At 37.3% G+C, this 26,843-nt stretch overlaps 4 protein-coding genes across 6 annotated transcripts; 3 read left to right on the top strand and 1 right to left on the bottom strand.

Moving 5' to 3' along the window:
- On the top strand, nucleotides 686-2,586 carry LOC18792093 (diacylglycerol O-acyltransferase 3, cytosolic). The gene is made up of 2 exons (XM_007223157.2): nucleotides 686-1,232; nucleotides 1,577-2,586. Exons 1-2 carry the CDS (start codon nucleotides 867-869, stop codon nucleotides 2,348-2,350), a joined length of 1,140 nt encoding a protein of 379 aa, XP_007223219.1. The 5' UTR covers nucleotides 686-866; the 3' UTR covers nucleotides 2,351-2,586.
- LOC18788218 (proline--tRNA ligase, cytoplasmic) lies at nucleotides 3,653-9,404 on the top strand. Its single transcript, XM_007225652.2, has 13 exons — nucleotides 3,653-3,786; nucleotides 4,120-4,209; nucleotides 4,303-4,388; nucleotides 4,469-4,561; nucleotides 5,020-5,136; nucleotides 5,501-5,688; nucleotides 5,959-6,025; nucleotides 6,175-6,297; nucleotides 6,389-6,541; nucleotides 7,388-7,672; nucleotides 8,190-8,408; nucleotides 8,883-8,976; nucleotides 9,116-9,404. Exons 2-13 carry the CDS (start codon nucleotides 4,137-4,139, stop codon nucleotides 9,178-9,180), a joined length of 1,563 nt encoding a protein of 520 aa, XP_007225714.1. The 5' UTR covers nucleotides 3,653-3,786; nucleotides 4,120-4,136; the 3' UTR covers nucleotides 9,181-9,404.
- LOC18790094 (structure-specific endonuclease subunit SLX1) lies at nucleotides 9,543-11,944 on the top strand. 2 transcript variants are annotated; one of them, XM_020567743.1, is made up of 4 exons: nucleotides 9,543-10,223; nucleotides 10,430-10,568; nucleotides 10,864-10,979; nucleotides 11,082-11,944. In XM_020567743.1, exons 1-4 carry the CDS (start codon nucleotides 9,826-9,828, stop codon nucleotides 11,317-11,319), a joined length of 891 nt encoding a protein of 296 aa, XP_020423332.1. In that variant the 5' UTR covers nucleotides 9,543-9,825; the 3' UTR covers nucleotides 11,320-11,944. The 2 variants fall into 2 exon arrangements, with proteins under 2 accessions (XP_020423332.1, XP_020423330.1); XM_020567741.1 differs by having other exon boundaries at nucleotides 10,846-10,979.
- LOC18791396 (SWI/SNF-related matrix-associated actin-dependent regulator of chromatin subfamily A-like protein 1) lies at nucleotides 14,479-22,614 on the bottom strand. Of its 2 annotated transcripts, none has more exons than XM_020554933.1 (24): nucleotides 22,001-22,614; nucleotides 21,678-21,741; nucleotides 21,181-21,272; nucleotides 21,037-21,092; nucleotides 20,842-20,917; nucleotides 20,613-20,679; nucleotides 20,161-20,227; nucleotides 19,916-19,982; nucleotides 18,909-18,992; nucleotides 18,791-18,832; nucleotides 18,507-18,662; nucleotides 18,174-18,251; nucleotides 17,825-17,893; nucleotides 17,670-17,735; nucleotides 17,462-17,590; nucleotides 17,297-17,353; nucleotides 16,317-16,406; nucleotides 16,087-16,152; nucleotides 15,907-15,975; nucleotides 15,733-15,837; nucleotides 15,419-15,544; nucleotides 15,248-15,306; nucleotides 15,134-15,170; nucleotides 14,479-14,979 (listed from the first exon to the last, which is right to left on the bottom strand). In XM_020554933.1, the coding sequence occupies exons 1-24, from the start codon at nucleotides 22,244-22,246 to the stop codon at nucleotides 14,824-14,826; spliced, it is 2,124 nt and encodes a 707-aa protein (XP_020410522.1). In that variant the 5' UTR covers nucleotides 22,247-22,614; the 3' UTR covers nucleotides 14,479-14,823. The 2 variants fall into 2 exon arrangements, with proteins under 2 accessions (XP_020410522.1, XP_020410528.1); XM_020554939.1 differs by having other exon boundaries at nucleotides 21,181-21,269.

Raw genomic sequence — 26,843 nt, 5'->3', positions numbered from 1 at the left:
TCTGTATTATGTTTATGTGGCTTCTGTGTCATTGACTCATTCTGATTCTGCTTCTACCAAATAGTTTATTTCTTATTTTTGGGCTGGTTGCCTTATCAAATAGGCTGTGAAGTTATAAAAATAAAGCACAGTTGAATGATTTTTACAAATATACTTTTTTTTCTTCTTTTTTTGGTCAGATTTTTAAATAGTTTTTTTTTTTTTTTATAACTATGAAGTTAAAATAAAATAAAAGGACTTGTTTATATATAACTATTAGAAAATATTTTTCTTTTTCTTTTTCTTTTTTAGAAAAACGAGAAGAAATTATATGAGTCCAATATGAAGTTGTCATGCACATATTGACTCTATGTAGAAAGAAAAATAATTATTTTTTAATTAATTAAGTTCAAAAGGATTTTACAGAATAAAAAGGAAAAATACCCAACAAATAAAAACAGATAACATTTTGGTAAAAAAAAGGTTGTGGATGTAAGAAATGCCTACTTGGCAGCACACGTGGCACCACTTGGCTTAATCTCCACCGTCCAATCCATCGAAGAGTGACGGCTTTACTCAATTCGTGTGGACAACCGAAAACGGTCACAAGCTTCCAGGCGCCCAGCACCCGCCGCCTCCACGTCACTACCGGCCAATCTAAAACTCCCGCGTGTCCAATCAGTTAATATCGAGCATCTTCTAGCTTCCTTCCTCTCTCCCTGTCCCTGTAATACAAGGAAAGGAAGATACGCTGATAAAAAAAGCTTTGATCTTTGGGATTTGAGACGACGATCTCTTAAGCCATTTATCTGCTATTGCTATACGTTGCGTTTTGTGGGTTTAGGGTTTAGAGTTTCCAAGATTCAGCGTCTAGTTTACAAAAAGCCATGGAAGTTTCCGGCGTCGTTTCTCGGCAAGTACCTTGCTTTTCCGGCGCTGAAATCGATACCACTCGGTCTTCTACGGCGTCGTTTCATGGAGAGTTTCGGGTTCAGGGTCGTAGAAATTTTGGAGTGTCTTTGAGAACTAGACGTTTTGGTGGGCAATTGAATTCTGGATTTTGTGATGACGGGCATGTGCAGTATTATCACGTGGGTCCCAGATGTGGTTTTAAGAAGGAGAAGGAGATCAAGAAGAAGCTGAAATTGCTCAAAGGGTTGTCCAAGGACTTGTCCGCGTCTTCTCAGATGGGTTTTGGACCGTTAGATTATCAGAAGGGTTTGGTCGCTCAATTTCAGGAGAAGCTGATCTCGGTATGTTTCTGATTAACTTCACCTCATCTCTGTTATTGGTGATAAGTGGTTTTTATGGTTAAAAATCCATCTTTCTGTCTTCAATTTTTCAATTTTACATTTTAATGGTAGTCTTTTTTGGTTCCCAGAACTAACATAGTTTGGACCAAATCTATTATTATGTACTTGGGCTGGTGATATGGAGGATAAAAGTCTGTATTTTGTGTGTGTATGTTTATAAGAATCAGGATTCTTTTATGAAGAATGAGGTAGATATGTTTTGATTTCCTTGAAAATTGGATTTTGGGCCTTGATTATTATTCGAAATCATGGATATTAAATGTGTAAATTTGCTGTGTATGCAGGAAGATGCAGAGGCATTATTACTAAAACAATTGGAGCAGTTAAGAGCAGAGGAGAAGGAATTAAAGAGAAAGAGGAAAGAAGAGAAGGCCAGGCTTAAAGCTGAACGGATGAAAAACATGGTTGACAGTGAATCATCTTCTTCATCATCATCTGAATCAAGTGAAAGTGAATGTGGGGAGTTGGTTGACATGAACCGCCTGAGAAGCGAAGCCCCTGCTAAACCAATACTAGACAGTTTGCAGCCATTTAATCATCAAGAAGGGGCGGTGTTGACCCTGCCGAGCTCATTAGCCATAGCCACTCACCAAGAGAATACCACAGTAGAACATGTCACTGAATTTGGCATTTCACAGAATCAGGAAGCAGAATGCTGCTCAGGAACTAGTACAAGTTGTGTCAGCAGTAGTGGTAGTATTGGCCATAATGATGCTCTTAGTAGCTCAGTTATGGGAGCATCTGCCCTGAAGATTGAGGTGTGCATGGGCAACAAGTGCAAGAAATCAGGAGGTGGCGCATTGCTGGAAGAGTTTGAGAGGGTGATGGGTGTTGAAGGAACTGTTGTTGGGTGCAAGTGTATGGGAAAATGCAAAAATGGTCCTAACATTAGGGTTTCGAACACCGTAGGTGGGATTCAATCTGAAGGAACAGATGATTCGGTTAGGGTTCCAACCAATCCTTTATACATTGGAGTTGGCCTGGAAGATGTGAGCCTCATTGTAGCTAATTTAATTGGGGAAGACAATGAGGATTTGGGGCTTGTTCCTGCAGCTTAGATAAGCTCTTTATTGATCTGCAAATGAAGGGATCTGACATTGAGTTGGTTTGAATTTGGTGTAGCATTGTATGTCTTATGACTTGAGTTTGTATTGGCATGCCTATAAAGTCCTAGTTTTCTAAACTAGCATAAATGTAAATACATATTATACTTTGTCATCATCTCTGTACATGTTTTCCATTGCAGATCATGCAGCTAACTTTCTAGACAAAGAAAAGGATAAAAATAAGATAATCATACAGCTAATTTGCACGTGGGGTTCAACTAAGAAATATGATTTCTCTTGTTGACATTCAACGCGGATTTGCTTCCAATGACTGCATGTGTTATGATTGTTTCAAGTTCAACGATCTGCGTTTTTTAATAATGAAAATTCTTAGATCATTCAGCACCATTTTCTTTCTGCCCTTTGAATTTTAATAATTACACTCCTGGACCATGTTGATTAAAATAACACAACATATCTTTTGTGGTTTATTTTGGTATACCTAATGTGTACTTTGGTCCACTATCACGTGGCTTACCTAATTTACCATTAGATTAACACACTAAATGGCTCGGAACTAAAATCAACGACATTTTCGGAGCATTAAACCAATCACTTATAATGAAAATGGACGAGGGTTTGAACATTGTCTATAGTCAACAATTCTTAGCAAAGGTTTGATTAAGATTCAAACTTTTTGGTCCTTAGGACTAGAAACAAACATTTTTCCTTGTTCACCAACAAAATAATGTTAAAACTAAATCTTTGTTACATCAAAAAAGAACCTTGGTCAATTGAGTTGATTGGTGATGCTGACGTCATTAATTAATTATTTTTGTTTTTTTTGGTTAGTTTTTTATATTCTCTAAGTTTTCCTGATTTTAATAAGATTTGATTTAAGTTTCCTAGTTTATTTGGATTTGTTTCTTTGTGGATTAGGATTTCTATTTTAGCAATGGATTTTTATCCTATTGTCTCTAGGCTTTAGTTTGGTACATATCCCATGTATTTCTTTAAAATTCAGTTTGGTTGTTGAGATATTGAGAAAAGTTTATTTTCCAGAGATTGAACATTCGTATCATCTACTTTCTGTTTTATCATTATTTTCGCTTCCACTAAATTACCTAAATACTCAATTCACCTATATCCGACATCATGAGCCAAGCTTATCCGGGAAGAAAAGAAAAAAAAAAAAGGAAAACTGGTCAATTGGGTAGCTTTGGGGCCAAGCTTATTGCTTGTTTGGGCTGGGGTGAAGCCCAAAAGGGTCTCAGGACAAATTCTTCATTTATTTGCAGTTTCATTTAGGGCAAGCCTACTCTACTACGAAGTCTTCCAGTCTGCTGTCTTGTTTCTTTCTTTATTCTCACAAGAGGAGGCTAAGGAGCGAGAAGAAGAGAGAAGCCAAAACTGCGAGCCGCAAACTTAACCAACCAGATTCAATTTTGGTAAGAGACTCAACCTTCCCAGATTGTTTGCTTTCATTTTTCTGGGTTTATTTTCTCTCATTCCGTTCTTCTACTATTTTCTTCTGCATTTTTTTTCATTCTCGATTTCGAGCTCGAATTATTCCAAAATGGAGTCTGGGTTTCCCTGTTGGCTTTTGTTTTCTTCTGGGTCTGCTTTAAATGTTAGATTTTGTGGGTTTCTTTAGCACAAAGAACTGAGTATGAGCCTAATTGTGATAGATAGATAAAATTGTCAATGTTTGTAAATTTATGGTTTAATAGTACTGCCCATTGTTATAATAGTCTTTTTGTGGTGTATGTGGCCTAATATAGGTTGAAAACATCCAAACATGGCCGATGCCGGTGCTAAGAAGTCTAACACCGATGCCGGTGCTAAGAAGTCTAACACCAATGCCAAGAGTGGTGAGCTCTGCTCTTCTGTCCCTCAATTTTCTGGTTCTTCTTTGATTTTCGTGTTGCTGTTAGCTTACCTTCGAATTTTTTCCTAATTTTTAGGAGGGAAAAAGAAGGAGGTGAAGAAAGAAACTGGCCTCGGTCTTTCCAAAAAGAAGGATGAGAATTTTGGAGAGTGGTATTCTGAGGTATCTGTCTTTATCTTTTCTGGTTTATGTTGAGCAATTTCTTTCACTAAGATATATGGGCTCTTGTTTATTCCATGTAGGTTGTTGTTCATAGTGAGATGATTGAATACTATGATATCTCCGGTTGTTATATTTTAAGGCCATGGACGATGTCAATATGGGAGACGATGCAAGTAAGCTTTCTTTTTCTTATTTAGTTATGCAATTTCATGTTGTCCATGTTTCTTCTTTGCTATTAGAAACAACCATCTGGTTTCAGCATTATTACATGTTCCCTGTACAGTTCTTAAGGCTTCAATTTAAATTTGACATTTTAGCATGGTATCAATTGATGTCATCTTTCCCTGTCAGTTGATGACTATTTTGCCTGAATTCTTTTTAACAATATTAAACCTGGTAGTACTTTTTAATATGCCCCCTCTTGTCTTGAGTTTAGATAATCTCATCTTGCACTTATATGATTGAGGATGCCAACATTGTTACATATGCACCTATCAAAGCTATGAACTCTACCTAACAGATTTCAATGTAATAGTTTCATAGTTTATGCTTGCATATTTTCTCTGTTCTTTTAGCAAATTGATATGATAATTCCAGCAAAATTGCTCACTTCCAACTCCTTAATTTGTAGGCATTCTTCGATGCAGAAATAAAGAGAATGAAGGTAAAAAATACCTATTTCCCTTTGTTTGTCTCCCCAGGTGTTCTGGAAAAAGAGAAGGATCATGTAGAGGGTTTTGCTCCAGAGGTGAGAAATAACACTTTATTGCTATGATGGTTTAAGTGACTTTATCTACTGTGTTACACACGCACACGTACACATTCACATGCACATCTAAGCGCACGCTCAGTTGGTTGTTGATTATTATTTATATTTCACTCTCTCCTCTCCTTGGCATGCCTTCTATTTTAGTATCTAGCATGCAATTATAAATTTTTTGCTGTGGTGTTTTTAACTCATAGAGTTTTGTTGTATAATGAAAAACATGTACTTTACTTGTCACTTTGTGACAATTTGTGCCTGTCGTGTTACACACCAGTCACCCCTTAGTATGTGTATATGTTATTTGTTTTATGCTACCACTTTTTTCATTCTTTTATTTCTTAAGTAGGTTGCTTGGGTCACAAAGTCTGGAAAATCTGAATTGGAAGTGCCAATAGCAATACGTCCAACAAGTGAGACTGTTATGTATCCTTATTTCTCTAAGTGGATCAGAGGACACCGTGACTTACCTTTGAAGCTAAATCAATGGTGTAATGTTGTTCGATGGGAGTTCAGCAATCCTACACCATTTATCAGGTAGTTCCATTGCCTTCCTGCTTTTGGTGTTGTATATACTAGTTTTGTAGCATTGATAATGACAAGATGAGTTAATTCTTTTTATTCCTTCTGATATGTTCCCATAGATTTCAAGTTGTTGTTTAGTTCTTACTTGATGTTTTGTTGCATCTTTAGTCAGGGTTGCTAATTGTCCTCTATGTCACAGGACCATTTTCTTGACCTCGCTTTTATGACAAGTATGTTAAATTTGGTTTTGCCTCAAATTTGTATGTATTCATATGATTTCAGGAGTCGGGAGTTTCTTTGGCAAGAAGGCCATACAGCTTTCGCAACACAGGCGGAGGCAGATGAAGAAGTAAGGAGTCACTCAGATTTCTGTTTCCCCTTTCAATGCCCATTATATCTCCAATCCCACTTTCTTTAGGATAAAGAGTTAGTTGCATTTCTACTGTGCTGAAGACCTTTTTTTGAAGGTTAGTTTTTGATTATTCATCTTGATTGTAGGTTCTTGAGATATTGGAATTATACAGAAGGATATATGAGGAATATTTGGCAATTCCAGTTGTGAAGGGAAAGAAGAGTGAGCTTGAGAAATTTGCTGGTGGCCTTTACACTACAAGTGTGGAGGTAATTGATATTTTCTTTATCCATAATTTTTTGAGCATACTTCTTATGCCTCTTCTATGGTGAGCTTGAATATAGTAATTCATGCTTGCAGGCTTTTATTCCAAATACTGGCCGCGGTGTACAAGGTGCTACCTCGCATTGTTTGGGTCAAAATTTTGCTAAAATGTTTGGGATAGAGTTTGAAAATGAAAAAGGTGGAAAGGCCATGGTTTGGCAAAACTCTTGGGCATATAGCACTCGAACGGTAACTTTGCTTTCTTTTCTTTCCTGAGTTGAAGCTCTCGGGAATATTGTTATTCTATACAATAACAAATTTCTTTTCTTTGTTTGGACATTAATCACTGTTGGCATGCATCAAATAAATTTTTTGGTCACCGCTCATCAACACATCAATATCTATATTTTATTTGACCTAATTTGACATTGATGTAAGACCCGAACTATGGAGCATCCTACATAGGTAGGTGTGTTCAAGTTAATCTATATACATATGTGTGTGTGCTCAGGCATAAAATTTAGCTTACAGACAATTTCATGTCTGTGTAGCATGGTGTAATTGCCTTTGTGACAGATCCATACGCAGTTGTTTCACAATTTGTTTAGTTTTGGTGCTTCAATGTTATGTGAAATCAGAATGCCACACTTTTAGCATCTATTGAAGAATAAAGGATAAATGAACTATAAGCTAGTTTTGATGGAGGTCCATGAAGTATAGAAAATTTGTCTAGTCTAGCATGGAGGTCCATGAAGTATAGAAAATTTGTCTAGTCTAGCATGGAGGTTAGATTACTCCATTGTATTTTACTGGGTATAGTGTAAGGTTTCTGTAATTGGCCATCTATTTTCTGTGTAGATTCAATCTACATTACTGGACTTAGTTGATGCTATATAAAATTTGGTTTACATTTTATAAGAAAATCAGTAATATTCTTGTTATACATCACTTATAATGTCATTCCATCATCTGCTGAAGCGCCTAGAGATAGTACTACTATTCCCACCACCAAAATGCATTTCTTTCTTTCACCAATAATTTTTCTGTTTTTTCGTTAGTGATCTTATCAATTGTTATTATTATTATTATGTTCAGATTGGAGTGATGGTGATGGTTCATGGAGATGACAAAGGCTTGGTATTGCCACCTAAAGTGGCAGCTACCCAGGTTATTGTGGTTCCAGTGCCTTACAAGGATACTAATACAAAAGAAATGTTTGAAGCTTGCTTGAGAACTGTGGATACCTTGACCGAAGCAGGATTTCGTGTTGAGGCAGATTTAAGGGACAACTATGGTCCAGGTTGGAAGTATTCACATTGGGAAATGAAAGGTGTTCCTCTAAGGATTGAAATTGGACCACGGGATTTGGAAAAAAAACAAGTGAGGCTGCTCTCACAATTTTATTTTTCATTTTAAATTTAGTTGCTCATATTTTCTTTTGTTCTTTGTCTGCTATTGAGTAAGCCTGTAACAGATCTCATAGTTTTATTTCTGGGTCTGATCATGAAATGTAAGCCGGTAATGCCAGGTCAGATAGATGTGGCATTATCTGGTTTTTTTAACTGAGTCTCCTACATTCAAGTTTGACATGTCATATAAAATACAGTTAGATGCATCTTTATCCTGGTAATATTTAGGCCAGGACTTGTCTGCTGCTTGGACAAAATAACAATAGCTACCCTGTTCCCTATCATGTATGGCTTAAAACTGGAGCCAAGGTTTGATACCTCAGGATTCACCCTGGAAGATTGAGGTGCCAAAGACATGAATAGACTGATAAGTTTAAAAGATATGCAATTATTAAGATGCCAGTGTGAAAATTGTGGTTCATAACCTTGCAGTTTCTATTAATTGTTGATTATCTGACGGGATCAAATAATGTTCACTTGGTTTTTAGGTACGCCTGGCCCGCCGTGACAATTCAGATAAACTGGACATTCCTGTGAGCAATTTGGTTGAGCAAGTAAAAGATATCTTGGATAGAATTCAGGAAAATCTGTTTGAGGTGGCAAAACAAAAGCGAGATGCTTCTATCAGGGTTGCAAAGACATGGGATGAATTTATGGAAGCTCTAAACCAAAAGAAAATGATCTTGGCTCCTTGGTGTGACGAAATGGTATGGTATCCTTGTCATCTCTATTATGATCTAGTATGTGGCTCTTAATGCAGTTTCCAGAAAATTGTTGATATTTATCTTTTCTGTTATAATCTTACAGTTATCACAAGATTTGTATCGATTTCTCATTTAAATTTTTTACCAATGGATTCTCTTTATATCAGCTTAGTCTTTCGACCAAATGTTTTTTATTTTTCAAAAAGAGCTTAGCCTTGACCATTGGGTATTTACAGGTTGTTTACTTTCAGTACTAATTCTAGAATCTTGAACCTATTAGTTTTCTTTGTGTTGAGCTTGACAACTAGGTCTGGTTAGATAGTCTGTACTAATTTTTGTTTGATTTGTAATCATTAGTAATTTTACCTATCTTCTTATTTGTGGTACTGTTTATGTTCGTTTCGACAAACCTTTTAATCCTGCTGTCATCTATTTTTACCCCCCCTCCTTTTTTTCCCTTTCTTTCATATTTTTCAGGAAGTAGAGGAGGATGTGAAAAAACGAACGAAGGGTGAAATTGGAGCAGCCAAGTCACTCTGCACCCCATTCGAGCAGCCTGAACTTCCCGAAGGTAAATTTCTAGTTTCATGTGCTTCCAAACCTTCGTAACATGTTTGCAATTTCAGGACGGCAGTCGTCTCGTTAGTGTTGTGCATCTCCGCAAAGTATTGCCATAGTGTTTGGAAATTAATAATGCAACTTGTGTGCAGGGACACTTTGCTTTGCCTCCGGAAAGCCAGCAAAGAAGTGGACTTACTGGGGCAGGAGTTACTAGACAACATTTCCAAATCATGCTGTTAATTACCGCCCTTTATTTTGCTGATGTTTTTACATTTCCTATTTGGCTTAAGAGAGAAATTTTGAGTGACCCAAAAATTGTTTGCCAGGGCGTTACTTCTGTAGTTCACATATAATACAATACTTGTGATAAATTTATATTGTAGACATGATTGTTTATTAATATCTTAAATGAATTTGGGTGGTACGTGGAGATATTAATTAAAAGGCTGAAATTAATATATGAAGCAACTGCAAGTGCAGACCAAGGACAATTTGCTATTAAGAATCCTAATCTTCTACCTTAGCTCAATATTAATGAGTGACCCAAGGCCACTAATCATTCATTTACATGTAAAAAACAACCTTGTTCGGAGCTGTTAGCAGATAAATCTGATTCAATCTACGAAACAGCACATGGAATTTCAACTAGACTCTAGGAAATACAGAAGGGCAAGAGCTCATTAGTAGAGAACTAACTCCTCCTGTGGCAACTCATTACATCTTTCCTCGACATCAACACGATCACACACACCATCAGAATTATTGTCCTAAAAGAAACGATTAGACAATTTTCCCAACTTCTTAGTAGTAGCTACCTGAGAATCACGTACAGCATCTTACATGTGGTACTCCTCTACACATGCTTGTTAAGAAGAGTTACAGAACGAAGTCAACAGGGGGACTGCCATACTCACCACAAACGATTTCACAACATCAACAGTGGTGTCAAAGCTGCTTACTGTCTCTACATGCTGTACGAAAACCTTCTTGGTCTGCGATTCTTCTGCTGCATTATAAATATAAGAAATCAGCACTGAATATTCCCGGGCTTCTAAAACTTTCCATCTACATTCGAAATCTGCATAACTACAAATTCCTTCACTATTTGAGTGCAAACAATCATAAATGTAGATTGCTAATATATGAAATCCCAGAAACCCTAATCGCGGAGGAGGAAGAAGCAGAAGAAGGACGATTCTTCGCATGCTATCTGTTGAGCTCTCGTAGCCCCCGCTACAAAGGCCACACCTATATTCGGTACCTTCCATCTTCCCCCAATTCCTTTTTCTTTTTCTTTTTTCAAATTCCCGATCTGTTGAGAATAATAAGATCAATCTTGATTTGAACATTTTCGATATGAACTTCTTTAAAGTTTGAGACTTTCTTGGAGAGCTTGGAGTAATAAGAGAGCCCACTTGAACTCTGTGCCTTTGTTTGTGCTTATTTGGGTGATTCTGATACAGATTCACAGTGAACCCACGGCGTCGTATAAGACAGCACAATGGTGAAATAGCGCAAGGTGCTTGGAGAACGAAGCGGAAGCGTCCATGGGAGATGGTGTTGTGCATCTATGGTTTCCCAACTAACGTTTCTGCTCTCCAGGTCTCTTCATTTCTTTCTTTTGTTCTCTTTACATATAACTTGTCTATGGATTGCTCTGTATGATCTGTTTGTGTCTTTAATTTGATTGATTGGGACAAATTTCTTGAGAATTATATTCTGATAATTATGTGTCATATTTCCAGCTTGATTGGGACCCGTATTGAGTAGGCACCAGATTTGACAAATTGGGATTGAAGGTTTTTTATCATTATTTTAGGATTGATATTAATTGGAAATTTGGGACCTTCTTTCTAATGTTCCCTTTGGAACTTTGCTGTTTGAATGGGCCTGGCAGCACCAAACTGTATCGAAGGCGGTTAGGCAGGCTGCTGCAAGCTTTAAATCACCACGAGGGCTTGTCAGTAAGATCAAACTTGCATACACCATGCTCACTCTCCCTCCTTGGCAGAGGTATCATCTTGTTATCTTCCTTGTGAGTTGTGAATGGATGAATATATACATATGCTTTTGCTGTTATTGATGGAAAGTGATATTGTTTCTATGTATCATCAGCTTGAACATCACTGTAAAATTCTTTTCAACCCAGTACACCAAACATTCTGCTGGTTGTCCACGACTTCCGGAACAGATGAAGGTCAAAGTCTGCTCTATGGATGAGCTTCCTTCCTGTACTAAACCGTCTGATGACCTTTTGGAAAATGAAGATGAGTGGTGTCATGAAAGGGAATGTGATGAAGATATGAATTCCAGTACACTACCCGAAGAAACATTATTGGACCAGGACTCATAATTCAGCAGATGATCAGCAGAGTGATAGTGGCATAAGAATGAATGAATGAAGTACATGGATGCAGTAAGGAAGTAGGAGAAGATGAGTGGTATAATGGAAAAGAATGTGATGACGTACATGACAGAAGAAACATTATCAGATCTTATAGTTCAAAGTTCAGCAGATGATCAGCAGGATGATACTGGCAAGATAATTAACGAAGCATATGGATGCAGTGAAGTAGTAAGAGAGGATTGTACAGAGCAATTTGGTTTTATGGCATCGCCAGTGAGAATGCCATCTTCAAATGGCACTACCTCATTTGACACAGAAGTAACTAAAGATATAGGTTTGTGTGGATCTTCTGATGACATGAGTGTTGATTTGGGCCGACCTGCAAGGGAACAATCGACAGCTATAGTTGCAGATGATGATCAGTCTCCCAGCAGAAGCTATCTCCGGCCTTGTGGAGCTGAGGTAATAGATTTGACAACCCATCCCCTATGCAGAAGCCATTTAATATGTTTGACGATTTTATGGTTTGGTAGAATAATTTAGAGGAATTTGTAATATATAGTAATAGCCTTCTGGTTCAAGTCTTACAGTTTGAATGAAATAAAAGATCTTTTTTACTCACTTCAATGAATTAAGAGACTGGAAGTGTTGCTAATTCTTTGTTGGCATACTGGTGTTTCCAAGTTAATTAGAGCAATTTTAAGTTACAACTAGCTAGCAATATTTGGTCAAATTAACAAATTAAGAGTAAATTTACTAGACAAATAGAATCAGTTCATTGATAACTCAAAAAGGTACACAATTAAAGAAATTAAAGCCGATAAAAATCGTGGTACAAATATATTCATCAATACTCAGTTCTCTGCACACATTTAAAATTAGAGAGCTACAGCCATCACTTGTAGAATTAATTCCTTATACACCAACCAGGAGCTGATTTAATACCGCTTGGGACCAGTTAGACAATTGGCTACTTTGGGTTTCACCAATCGGATCAACATCATGAGAAACCACATTCTCAAAGTTACTTGGGCTCCAAGCTTCACCAAGTAGTTGTTCCATGTCGGCCATCGTATTTTCCTCATTCTCAAAGTTAATTTGGGTTTCACCAATCGGATCAACATCATGAGAAACCACATTCTCAATGTTACTTGGGCTCCAAGCTTCACCGAGTAGTTGTTCCATGTCGGCCCTCGTATTTTCCTCATTCTCAAAGTTAATTTGGGTTTCACCAATCGGATCAACATCATAAGAGACTGCATCCTCATAATTACTTGGGCTCCAAGCTTCACCAAGTAGTTGTTCCATGTCGGCCATCGTATTTTCCTCAAAGATTGTCAGATCAATCGGATCAGAGCCCACAAGATCACCACCAATTGGACTAGAAGAGCAGCCTTGTTGAGATGATGATTCTGTTGATCCCATTTGATCATCTGTTTTCATCTTTTTGTTTGTGGTCATCTTCTTTTCTTCTTTATCTTGTGATCCACGCTTTAGATTTGTTGCCTTGATCCCGACCCTATCGTTCTTCCTCATCCGACAAATGACAAAATCAAAATCGTAACTACGTTGATTGTAGTCATTCTTGGGACCATCGAAAAGACTATATTCATCTAGTAGCCACCCTGTGTGATCCTCGGAACCTTTATTCTCGTAGCGAAACTTTCTCTTTCGGCCAATGGGGTTTGGGTTGGGATTTCCAGAGACCTTTTCATGAACCAATTTGGAGGATTCAGTTTCGCTCCAAGTACCCCCGTTGCCAATCCTTCGATCCATCCGCTTGGGGGTTAACTTCTTGAGCTTGGAGATGAAGTACAAGTCTGTATCAACGAGTTGCGGCCCTCCGTATTTTTTCCAGATCTCCGAAGGCTCTGTCTTGTTGCCGAAGAGATTGCAGGCATGCAAGAAATTGTTGTATAGCGACATGAAGGGCTTGCTCTCTACCAAAAACGGGTAGAGAAAGGAACCCACAATCTCTTCATCGGAGGGTCTGAAACGAAAACCGAACGGCACAAGAGACTCTTCCATTGCTTGATGCTGCTGATAATGAAAGAACACAAGAAAAGAGAGAGTAGAAGAGAATTCAAGTTTGAAGTGAAGTTTTTGTCTGAATTTCTCTAAGTGTTGTTGCGAACAAAGAGCATCTCACTCACTGCTATTTATAAGTTTCCTTGGCGAGCATCTCACTCACGAAATCAATGTGGTAATTAAACAACTAGTGCTTGTCAACTTTTAGCTTCGAGCATCTCACTCACGGAATCTGGAAACTCCTTTTCTTTTATTTTATTTTTAATTTGAGAGAAATCCGGAGAGTCAGTTGTGGTAATTAAGGAAGTAGTGCCTCTGTACTTTTAACTTTGAGATCCAACGGCCCAGATAATAGTACCGTTGACATCCAACGGCTTATTGTGGGAGAGTTAATATTGGAGAGAGAGAGAGAGAGATCGTGTCCGAATAGTTAGTACTTAGTGGGAGAGAGAGAAAGATCAATTCCATCTTTGTTTTATTTCTTTTTTGTTTTTTGTGTGCTGCTGCTTCAATTTGTGTTATGGCTTCATTTTTATTTAATGTTTCATTTTTAAGTGAAATAAAATTGTGTTTGTAGAATTTTTATTTTTATTTATTTTTATTTGTTCACAAAAAAAAATAAATCACAAAGGTACGAGTAAAAATTAACTCCAAAAAAAAAAATCACAACAAAAAGTTAAGAGTTAAATTATTTTTAAGCAATTTAATAAAGTTGTATATTCAAATTTAAAACTATTTCATGAGGTAGGATAATTTGACTTGAGATCATCTTAAATGTTTAGGATTTCATATTCACGTACTGTTTGCCAATAAATTAATAGAATCGACTCCCATATTTCATAATCTCTGTTTCATCATCGTTACATTTATCTAATGTCATAATTATCTAGTGTTTCTTCATTATTATTTCAAAACTCCTTCCTTGACGTCTAACTTCTGATTTTTTTCTTGACAAGTTTAAGAACATGAGGAACTAATCTTGTTAGCATATATCGGTTAGACCATTTAGATAAGGCAGTGTGCCCGTCCCTTTCACCAGAGTTAGATCATCTCTTTTGTACCTTTCACCAGAGTTAGATCATCTCTTTTGTACTTTAGAGTAGTTTAGATTTGTGTAAAAAAAAATTAATATTTTAAAGGAAATTCACCAAAAATCTATTCATTAATCATGTCTATGTTAAGCATGCATGCAGAATGACGGTATACAAATTTGCTGTTATGTCTACATTAACTTTAGTTAAACCAAGGCAAGATATAATAGCACATATAAACAAAAAAGTGACCACAGGAATGTTGAAAACTCTGAGCCATAACTTTTCATATAATTCCTCTTGTTCTTACTGTATATACCCAGATGGTGGCGTTTTACAACTGAGCCTTAGGTGCTGTATTAACCCAACTAGTTCGGCTTCTATTGTGCTCTCCACATTTCAAACTGGCAAAATTCCATGCCAGTAGGTTACCGCATTGTACAGCCTTCATTCAGTGCCTTGGGTTTTTGAACTGGGGATGATTTTCAGAGTCTTCCTGGCTGTTGCAACGCTTCATGTAAGAGTCGAGGGTTTTCTGCTTTGCAGGGCTGCTTTGCGGCGGCTGGCTGGTTGAAACTTGCAACGTATTCTCATGGCCATCAAGCATCTGATTGTCCAAAAACCAGAGTTCAGTTAACTATTCAAGGAAAAAAAATGTTTTGCCCCTGAGATCAGCAGAGGGATCAGAGAATAGTAAGGCGTAAGGTGTGTGCAGTGCTTTGTCTGTATTTAAGAAGCTCCCCAAAAAGGGATGAAATTACCTGTCCTAGATTTTCCAACTTGCTCTGAACAACATCCCTGAAGAGAGAGAAAAGGATTAGAGTTACAAAAACCATCAAAACGATTGGAAAACAAACAATTGTGTAAAAGCTTACCATATTATGTCATCTACTGTGTCGTTTGCTAGAAGATAATATATATTGACCGAAGACACCTAAAAGCATGAGCAGAACATATTACACCAACCACCCTTGGAAACATGAATTGTTGAAGACGTCAATATTTTTTATTGATGCATAAATGCTTCAGAATTCAATAAACTTTACCTGGCCAATTCTATGAGCACGATCTTCAGCTTGAATTAGGTCACCAGGAGTCCATGAGAGTTCTGCAAAAATAACGGTGCTTGCAGCTGTCAAAGTTAATCCAACACCGCCAGCTTTGATAGATAGCTGCATGATGATATTCAAAAGATGAATATTAGACTTTAATCACAGAATCAGACCTAAGATGAGTATTCCAAAATTTTCAGTACAACTTTTTTACTTTCTTTTTTGTTTTGTTTTACAATCTAACTTTCAACAGAGCTCAGTTAGATTACACAAAAAACAATTTATATAAACGAAGCAAACTGCAATACCACTGCTGCCTTGACAGAATCTTTTTCTTGAAATTCTGTAACATAAGCTTGCCTCGACACTGTAGGGATACTTCCGTCAATTCGAATGCAACCCACTTTTTTCTTCTGGAAATTTGGAAGTTCTTATAAGAATTGATCAATCCTCAAGTAAAGTATGAATGAATGTGGCCTTACCAGAAGAAACTGATAAATCGAATCAATCATGGACTGATGGTGTGCAAATACTAGAAACTTGCAGCCTGCCTGCAAGAACCATTATATAAAATATGCAGACTACACTAATGTTGAAGAAACAAAAGCACTTCAGAAAAAAAAACAAAAGAGAGAAAGATATATCAACATGGGGTGAAGTACCTCAATCACAGTCCCCAGGTAATCCAGAACTGCTGGGATCTTGGCCTCAGCAGAATCAGTATATATCTGGAGCACAACATGAGGTTGTTAAAGGGTTCAAAGTTAGCTATCCAATTATAATTTATAATCAAAACTAAGAATAAGAAATGCGGTGGCTAGCATGCAACGCCAAAATTAGCAACCATGTTGGCCCCATGTGCCTAGGCTATAAGCATAACTTGCATGAATACCTTATTAATAAGATTCTTCTCAGCAAATTTCAGTGAATCAACCTCCTCTTTTATTTGGCAGGCCTTAATTTTCGCTTTTACCACCTCCAACTACAAAACAGATGATAAGCATCAGCTATGCCTACTATAATTTTTCTTAAGTTTCAGAAACAGACTAACAAGCAAACTTTACATGGCACATAAATGATGTGAATGAATATGGTGCCACAGCCAAGAAATCATACAACTGATAAAAGATAGAGAAAAAAGAAATTTCAGAATCAGAATACCTATCTTAGCATGATACAAGGAGATAACCAAAACAAAAGGGTATTTTCATGTGAAACCTTAGTTTTGACAATTATAAGTTCTGTTAGGGGGGGTCCAACTGCAACATAAAGTGGAAGCAAGGGTTATGCAGTTTTGCAGGTCTATCAAAAGTAGACTGGGCTTAGAAGATACAATATTACTTTTTCTAACATGCAGTAGTGGAATCATAATGCTATTGCTGGTCCAGTGTAAAAATGTATTTCAAATCTATTTGTGGGCATATTTGTCATCTCGATGGGTTGGGTTTTTCTAAATAGTTCATCAGAGTCCTAAAGTGTTTTCTTGACTTCATGCCAATCTATTAATTTCTCAATAACTTAATTGGTTTCCAAAATCCCATATATGCTCTTCAAAAACATTCAATGGTGGAAATATGGGCGATGCCTTTTAAGTACTTGTGTCTCTTGTCATCTTTTTACTTTGATTTCTGTTCAGTTCCTCATTGTTTGCCAGTTTAATCCAAAGTTGAAAATTCATGAACCAGACCTGTGCCATTGAGATTCCAGCCCAATGTCAGGATATTGGAAGTAGAGAAACAAAATTACAAGGCTTCATATAAGATAACAGCATAAATGGCACAAATATAGTTCAGCTAGTTGGAACTTCAAGAAGCCATAGCAACTTGACTAAAGAGTGTTAGACATAAACATACTACCAGTGACTTTCATTACCTCACGAAATAAAGCATTAATTTGTTTCATGTCCTTTTCAGCCAAATCTAAGAAGACCTGAGATAAGCAAGGGGAGAGGACATAATAAAGATCAGCAATTGTAACAGGACTACTAAGGGCATCTCACATGTGAAAAAGCAGATTTGACAAAACACAGACACTGACCTGTTGCCTGCGCTTCACAGGAAGCTCGGAGAGAACATCATTTTTCAGTCTACGAATCATCACCGTTGCTTTCATCAAATTATGCAGTTCTTCATGGTTACTTGCACCTTGATACAATCCAAATGTTCCCTGAAATTTCAAAACAGTAACCAACAAAATCCCTTACGACCTGATAGAACATCTACAAGGTAAAGAAATAGTGACTTACGCCTTTGCAATATCGATTACCATATTCGTGAACACTTTTGTATACATCAGGATACAAGGCTTCCAGCTGTTAAGTTCACAGAAATTTGTAAACGAATGATCAAGTTCAAGATACAGATAAATATATGCAGCTTCTCAATTAGGATTTAGAAGTACCTGTTTAAATAGTTCAATTGGTCGGGACAAAGCAGGAGTTCCACTTAACAATATTGCATATTGAGCCTTCTGTAATTGTTGACAAGTGAGAGAGAGAGAAAGAGAGAGATATCAAATATACCCCTACTGAGTTTTCATCCTATTGCATTGTTTACCAAAGTGGACTTTACTATTTAAAGAATCAAATTCACTCTGAACGATAGTTACTTCTCCAGTCCATATTTGAAAGAAACCTTAGGAGTAGTACACCTCAAAGTACAGGTCTACGATGATTGCTCTAAGGGTTTCAGAAGTACGGAGAGAAAAAGTTAGCAGTTGCAAGCTAGTCATCAGTTCACAAGAGAAAGACCTTTATGACAGGAAGGGAGGCAGTTGTCCTCTTTGCTTGAGCATTTTTTAGGAAGTGCGACTCATCTGCAATCACAACCTAAACAAAAAATATCATAAAAAGCAGCATATGCAATCAGTAGGAAAAAGAGGGAACAAATACCAACAGGATTTCTTAATGACTGTTTTAGGCACACATTTACATTTGTTAACTTAATAGAGGCTTGAGCTCTTTTGGAAGGAAAACATTATATAGTCTCTGTTCTTACACAAGTGATGATCCAAGATAATAAGATTGTGTTGTGTATACTAAAGAATGTAAAAAGAACTTTAAGCTGATTGTTTCAATTCTCACCTTGAACTCTGACGCCATTAGTAAATTCTGTAATTTAGGGACTACATCATAGGAGATGATGTTAAAAAGGCCATCAAGATGAATGGTCCCTTTGGTGTTTGAGGATACGACTGTAAATCCGCTTCTGTTCGAACCCCCACATTGAGACAAAACAACCTGATGACAGTGAAATTCTAATATCAAGTTTATAATAACACATCAGACCAGTGACAATGTAAACAATATTCAAGCTGCATAGTCAAGAAGAGACTAGAACATTTATGCAGGGATAGCGGATGGCATACAAGTATATCTGATGAAGGAATGTTCATCCATTGTTGAATCATCTGCAAGAAAGCAGAAGAGCACATCATTTTGGGCAAGATCAACCTTCTCAATAACAGAAGTGGATAATGCACTTACAGATGCCCATTGTAGACGCAAGGAAGATGGTGTTAGTATAAGAACAGGCCATGAGTCACGAACACAAGATGCAACAGCAATAGCCTGAAAAATAATAATAAAGAGTGTAAGGTTTCAATTTAAGGAAGAATTTGGAATGCTTTTGTTGATGTAAATTTCAACCCCAAGGAGGGCTTTTTACTATATTGTTACAAATCCCCTTATGACTAAGCTAGAGGAAATTCCACCATATTGGTAACACATAACACCAATGTTCCCTATTATTAGAGTTACTAGAAATGGTATCAATTATTCTAGTTACTAACATTTCTGACATCTGCAACCCAACATAATCATATGCATCACCCAATTTGCGATGTCCGCCAATGAGTATTTTCAATGCCATTTAAGAGTTAGCCAAAAAGTCAATCTAAGAGATAAAAGAGTTATTAAGAGTTGATGCATTTGAGTCTAAGATAGACTTATCATCTTTTACTTTTCCTAAGAATCTTCTATTATTGATAGTGTCTTTTATAGTTTCTTAAAGTCTGCGGGGTTTTTGAAGCTTATAAGGCTACCTCTTGTAAAGCAAATCAGACTTTTTATGAGTGAAAATTAAGTGTTGTTGAATACCTTGGTCCCCTGATATTTCTATCTATACTTTGTCATCCATATTCTACTCTCTTTTTTTCTTCTCCATCTCTCTAGTCTCCCGGCAATAAAAGAAACCCTAAGTATTCTTCGTCTGTCCTCCAAATTTCTTCTGATTACTAAAGTTTCTCACATTTACCGGCTATAATACATATAACGATAGGAAGCACTCACCTAATGTGGTTCAATTTCATTAGTGTTCTTAGGTGACAATACTAATAAAGTTCTAAAAAGTCAAAATCCTTGAGACTAGGAGCTGCTTGGAAAAGATCAGGAATGGGAGACTTGTAGAAAGTACTTTGACATGCAGGATTGATTTTTTGGGACCATTTAAATGATTGAAGGTACAGAAAGGGTTCACATGAAAAATTTCTTGCCTGTAAAGTCTTTCCCAATCCCATTTCATCTGCAAGAAGAGCACGCCCTCCATGCTGCAAGATGAACCTAAAAAAGAACAATACAGAAAAAGTTACAAATGAATAAATAAGAAAATGACTAAATATTTTATGGGAACAAAAAAAAGATAAATAAAAATCCTCAACATTATCAGAAAAGCATAATTATACATTCAAGTCACACAACAGTCATCAAATAAGGAGAAATCTCCAGATTCACAATATACCTAACACCTTCTCGCTGAAATGGCAAGAGCTTTGATTCAATGCAACTAGGTATCCTGTCATATTGGTCTGGACAGTGAAGACACCAACAGAAGACAACAATTACAAAATAGCTTCAGAAAATAGAATGCAGAAGTTAAAAAAAAGAAAAGGAAATGAAAATAAGTATAAAACATGTTACTTTAAAACAGAGCAAAGATATAGGATACCACAATTGAGATTGAAAAAGATAAAACCTGTAACTCATGAGTGTACCATCCAATTATAGGACTCAAAGACATGTTTTTGACTATCTTTCTTTTTTCTTTTTCTTCTCTGAATTACATGTTTCAGATATTTATTTATAAATTATGCATTCCACCAGAGAATTAAGTGAAATTGAAAACTAAAAACGACAGTTCTTTCCGTTATGCATGAATTGAACTTCATTAATACTGGCATAATCACCATTTACCTCGAATGTCTGGAACAACAAACGCAGCAGCAATAGCGCGGTGAACTAAGGGATCCAAGTTATCTACCTGCACAAATTTGAAACAAAATATCAAATATGGTAAAGTTGAAGTTTTTGGTGAACTTCAAACATAAATGGTAACAGTGTATACAATGAAACTCAATTTATATTAATTTAGAATCATCATGCAAAGCCTGAATAGAAACTGGAAAAGAACAAGAGTTATCACCTCAACATTAACACCAGAAGTTTCATGAAGAATTTTTTCTGCTGGTGACAAAGAAGATATAGGGAACATCCACAACCTGCAGTTTCAACACTATTACATCTGGATTGGGCTCCAACTCACAACATGTCCAGCGTTTGTAAAAGACACAACCAATGAACCAAAAGTATGAAGATAAAGGGAGTTGGGGAGGTATACCTCTCTTTTGCATTCCATATGGATTTGGGGATCTTGCGGACAGCACCTACTAGCACCTGGTGCAAGATAGAAGATAATCGATAAAGCAAACAAAGAGTTTGACAAGTTGTAAATGAGCATTGTCTAAGCAAATAGAAGGAATACCTGGTCATAAGGAAACTTTGCGGCAATGTTTCCACTAGCATGAAGAAAAAATTTGACAGAGAGCTTAGGTAGCTCCTTCGGACGCTCATCTTCTTGCAAAATGGCAACAAGTGGAAGAAAGGAGCCAAGAGTTATACAGAAATTACTTAATGTCAGCAGGCAGAACAGTGCAACCAGCAAGTAATATAATCAGTTGAATGCAAAAAGTTCAGAATGGTATCAAATTGGAAGATTCAACCATTGGTGATTGTCAAGGTGGGATGTTTCTTCCTGATCCGTTTTCAAAATTTAAGAGAAAACGATTAAATATGAAGAAAAAAAACATTTTTGTCCTTTTAAGAGTAGGAACCTCCATTCGTTATTAATACAATTGCACTAAAAATGAAGCAGTCAAAGTAGGTGTCATACACATTTTTTTCTTGGAAAGAGATGAATTTTGACACTGAAGTAATAGAGAAAAGTTCAAAGCAATTGAAATGGCAAAGGAGGAAACTGACCAAGATTTACTTTACATGGGACTAATGAAGGTAATACTCTGGTCCCAGGAGACAAAGGTGCTACCTGCATTGTTGCCAAATAAAAATGTATATAACAACACATCCTAAAAAAGAAAATGACAAACGGCACACCAATGGAAGTAATGAAGGTGTTAACTTTTATTTTATATATATATATTTTTTAAAAGTCCAAAAGCATGTAATAATTCAAAATTCAGAAATGGAGAAAGAACAAAGTGAAAAAGAGAGAACACTGTCAATTAATCAGGTCTCTGAAACCCTAGAAACTTCAAGAAGGAAACAGGAAAAAAGAAAAGTTCCACCTTGTTAGGAAGATAATTGGGAATGGGTTTCGCAGGGGAGCCTTGGAAGCAATTCCTGTTACTGTTGTTGATAGTGGAAGGAAAAGACTGATGCAGCTGGTGGTGATTATGTGAAGAAGAAAAAGAAGAGGAAGAACAAGCAGAAGCAGAGTTGATGCGTTGCTGAGCGAGTTTCTGGAAAGCGTCTCGTTCAAGAGAATCGAGTTCTTCGGCACTCAAGTCCCAGTCGTCATCCTCCAACGCCATTCTTGAACAGAAACTTAGAAAGTGAGAATCACACACTCGGATTGTGCAGAGTATTTTTGGTTTTGGGTTTTTGATTTTGCCCTTTTTGAGAAATGAACGTCTCTCAGGCGCCAAAAGTTTTCTCTTCTGTTTAATGATAATGAACAATCTACCCGCCCGTTACACGCGTGATTCGGCCGCTAACTCTTTAATTTAGAGGCTGTCCCAATATTAGCCTTGACGACTTGGCCCATCACTAGACAGGCCCACCGAGCCAAAAATCCCTCTTCCTGTTTTTTTTTTGTTTTTTTATATTTTAATGTCCCTTGTTACAATTGGGTAATTACAACAATGGTCATTTCTGTGTTTGATTCCTCTTCTCCCAACATCGTTTATATTAAAATAATACGCATGCAGTATTCTATATCGAAGCATACCATATTCTCAGGTATATAGGTATCTTGTAGGTGTCTTATAATTAGCCATTAAATTTGTCATTATCAAACAAACTACTTAAGGTCAATTGCTTGCTTGATGTAATAATATTGTTCAATGATTGTGGAAGTATGAGCACACTGTTATAAAACTAGAATAATCAGAAAATAAGAAGTACTACTGTAATATTGGGAGTGGAATTATATTTCTCTTTGTGGTGTTTACACTGACAGAATTTCTCCTCAGATAGACTCCACTCTTTCTCTTCTCTCTGACTCTCACTCTTTCTCTTCTTCTCTTCCGTATGTTTACAAGCAAATATAATGTCTATTTATAGGCAAAGCAAATGACTTTTAAGAGAGACATAATGATTTCTCCCCAACATCATTATCCCATCTTTTGACTAATACCTCTATATATATCTCCATCTTTTGACTAATGCCCTATAGCTATTTATGTGGGCTTCACTTCTTTATAACACTCCCCCTTGAAGACCACATGTCCCTAGATTGGTTGCCTCATTAAAACCTTGCTTGGAAAAACCTAGTGGGAAAAAACCTAAGCGAAGGAAAAAGAGTACAACTTTATTTGGGACATAAGGGTAATGCGCTCATGTTGCCTCGTTAAAACCTTGCTAGGAAAAACCCGGTGGAAAAAAACCCTAGTCGAAGGAAAAAGAGTACAACGCGCATATGTGCTGTGTTAGAGGACTCTTGAATGCTCCCCTTAATTTTGCATGCTCCAACTTGATTTCTTGTAGAGTTGTCGTAATCCAATGCCATGCACTAACTTTTGGAATGTACATTTCGGCAATGATTTAGTGAAGAGATCTGCCAGGTTATCGCTTGAGCGGATTTGTCTGACTTTGATTTCTTGACTCTTCTGGAGCTCGTGTGTATAGAAAAACTTTGGTGATATGTGCTTAGTCCTGTCACCCTTGATATACCCTCCTGTGATCTGAGCAATACAAGCTGCATTGTCCTCATTCAGGATTGTTGGAGTGTCTGTTGCTGAGGGAAGGGCACATGTGCTTCGGATGTGATGGATCACCGACCTTAACCAAACGCATTCACGACTGGCTTCATGGAGGGCAAGTATTTCTGAGTGATTGGAAGATGTGGCCACTAGTGTTTGTTTCGTTGAGCGACATGAGATTGCAATTCCTCCGCATGTAAATACATACCCAGTCTGTGATCGTCCTTGATGTGGATCAGAGAGATATCCTGCATCAGCATAACCAACAATACTCTGGGCGTTGGTCGATTCACTGGAATAGAATAAGCCCATGTCTGTTGTCCCACGAAGGTATCGTAGAACATGTTTGATGCCGGTCCAATGTCGCCTTGTTGGAGCATAACTATACCTTGCTAACAGATTTACTGAAAATGATATGTCTGGTCTGGTACATTGTGCCAGGTACAATAAAGCACCTATTGCACTAAGATATGGTACTTCTGGACCAAGGACCATTTCATCATCCCCTTTTGGACGATATGGGTCTTTCTTAGTGTCAAGCGACCGAACGACCATTGGAGTGCTAAGTGGATGGGCTTTATCCATGCCAAACCGTTTCAATACTTTTTCAGTATAAGTTGATTGATGCACCAAAATTCCATTAGCACTATGCTCAATCTGTAAGCCAAGACAATATTTTGTCTTTCCAAGGTCTTTCATCTCAAACTCACGTTTGAGATAATCAGCAGTCTTTTGAAGCTCTTCAGAAGTTCCAATCAGATTCATGTCGTCGACATATACTGCCACTATCGCAAATCCAGACTTTGATTTCTTAATAAACACACATGGGCAAATATGATCATTTGTGTATCCTTCCTTCAGTAAATACTTACTGAGACGATTGTACCACATTCGTCCAGATTGTTTTAGCCCATATAATGATCTTCTCAATTTAACTGAGAACATGCCCCGTGGTTTATTTCTGGCTGCTTCAGGCAGCTTGAATCCTTCTGGAACTTTCATGTATATATATGTATCCAATTCTCCATACAGATATGCAGTAATGACATCCATGAGTCTCATTTCAAGTTTTTCTGAAACCGTCAAACTTATTAAGTAACGGAATGTAATTGTGTCCATTACTGGAGAGTACGTTTCCACATAATCAATTCCAGGCCTTTGTGAAAAACCTTGCGCAACGAGTCGCGCTTTATACCTTGAGATCTCATTTTTCTCATTGCGCTTTCTTGTAAATACCCACTTGTAACCTACAGGGTTCACATTAGGTGGAGTTGGAACAATATGTCCAAAAACACTCTTTTTTTCCAAAGAATTTAATTCTGCCTGGATTGCATCTTTCCACTTAGGCCAATCTTGCCTCTGTGTACATTCATTAATAGAGCACGGCTCAATATCATCATCTTTTATGATCTCAGCAGCCACTGAGAATGCAAATATATCATCGATGATCATCTCATTTCTACTCCACAATTCATCAGTGGATGCATAATTTATGGAGATTTCTTAACTTTCAGGTACAGTTGCCACTCCAGGGGCACTTGTCTCACCAATGACGTTTTCCTTTTCAGGAAGTACCTGTCCCTCTTTGGGGGCATTTGAATTATGAATTGTGGGCTCTCTATTTATTTCATTTGGATTCATTTTGTCCATCAACTTCCTCTTTCGAGGAACTGAATCCTTTTAGCCTAGTGGTCTGCCACGCTTCAGGCGTGCAACAGATGAACCATTTGTTGGCACATTGCCTTGTCCATTATGGACATCAATTCGTGCGGGTGCATTTGCAGCTGGAATATGAGATTTCGTCACCTTTGCTGCATCATTAAATGCATCTGGCATCTGATTTGCAATACTTTGGAGGTGAACGATCATTCTCACTTCATTTTCGCATTGAGCAGTATGAAAATCGAGATGAGACAATGTGGATACATTCCATGATAATTCATGTCGTTCTTCAGGAATGAGTTTGCCTTGTTCTTTATACACAGATTTTTCTCCACCTAATGATGGGAAGATTGTCTCATCAAAATGACAATCCGCAAACCGTGAGGTAAAAATATCACCCGTTAGGGGTTCCAGATATCTGATGATAGATGGTGAATCAAAACCAACATAAATTCCCAATCTACGTTGAGGGCTCATCTTAGTACGTTGCGGTGGTGCAATGGGCACATATACCGCACACCCAAAAATTCTTAAATGTGAAATGTTTGGTTGATTCCCCAATACGAGTTGTATTGGAGAATATTGATTGTTGGCGGCGGGCCTCAATCGCACAAGTGATGCTGCATGTAAAATGGCATATCCCCAAGAAAAAACTGGCAACTTTGTTTTCATTAGCAAAGTGCGTGCTATCAACTGAAGGCGCTTAATTAAAGCTTCTGCCAAGCCATTTTGAGTATGCACATGGGGAACAGGGTGTTCAATGTCAATGCCTAGTGACATGCAGTAGTCATCAAAAGTTTGAGATGTAAATTCACCAGCATTATCGAGTCTGATTGACTTAATGGGATAATCTGGGAATTGGGCTCGTAATTTAATTATCTGAGCCAAAAGTCTAGCAAATGCCATATTCCGAGTAGACAAAAGACAAACATGTGACCATCTGGTAGATGCGTCCACCAAGACCATAAAGTACCGAAATGGTCCACATGGGGGATGAATAGGTCCACAAATGTCCCCTTGAATTCTCTGCAAAAATGATGGAGACTCAACATCAACCTTTGGTTGTGATGTTCTGATCACCAACTTCCCTTGTGAACAAGCTTGGCAAAAGATGTCACTTGATAACATAATGTGTTTAGTCAACAAGGGATGTCCTTTAGAGTTGGTGATGATTCTGCGCATCATGATGGATCCAGAATGACCCAACCTATCATGCCAAAGCTTAAAAACATTTGAGTCAATGGACTCTTGGTCCATGACACTATATGCCTCAATTGTCTATATGGTTGTATAATACAACCCTGATGAGAGTGCACAAAGCCTCTCCAGTATACGCTTTTGGGTATCACTGGAGGTAATGCAAAGATATTCCATGTTTTCCTCTTTCTTTGTTTCAACATGGTAGCCATTCAATCGTATATCTTTGAAACTCAACAGATTCCTTCTGGAGTTAGATGAATACAAAGCATCTGGAATGGACAGTATTGTTCCATTTGGTAACATAATTTGGGCTATTCCTGAGCCTTCAATCAGATCTGCAGGACCT

This window comes from Prunus persica, chromosome G1 (assembly GCF_000346465.2).
Source record: "Prunus persica cultivar Lovell chromosome G1, Prunus_persica_NCBIv2, whole genome shotgun sequence".
In the NCBI taxonomy this organism is placed as follows: Eukaryota; Viridiplantae; Streptophyta; class Magnoliopsida; order Rosales; family Rosaceae; genus Prunus; species Prunus persica.
Note: the sequence above shows the minus strand (reverse complement) of the source record. Positions and strands in the feature narration are given on the sequence as shown.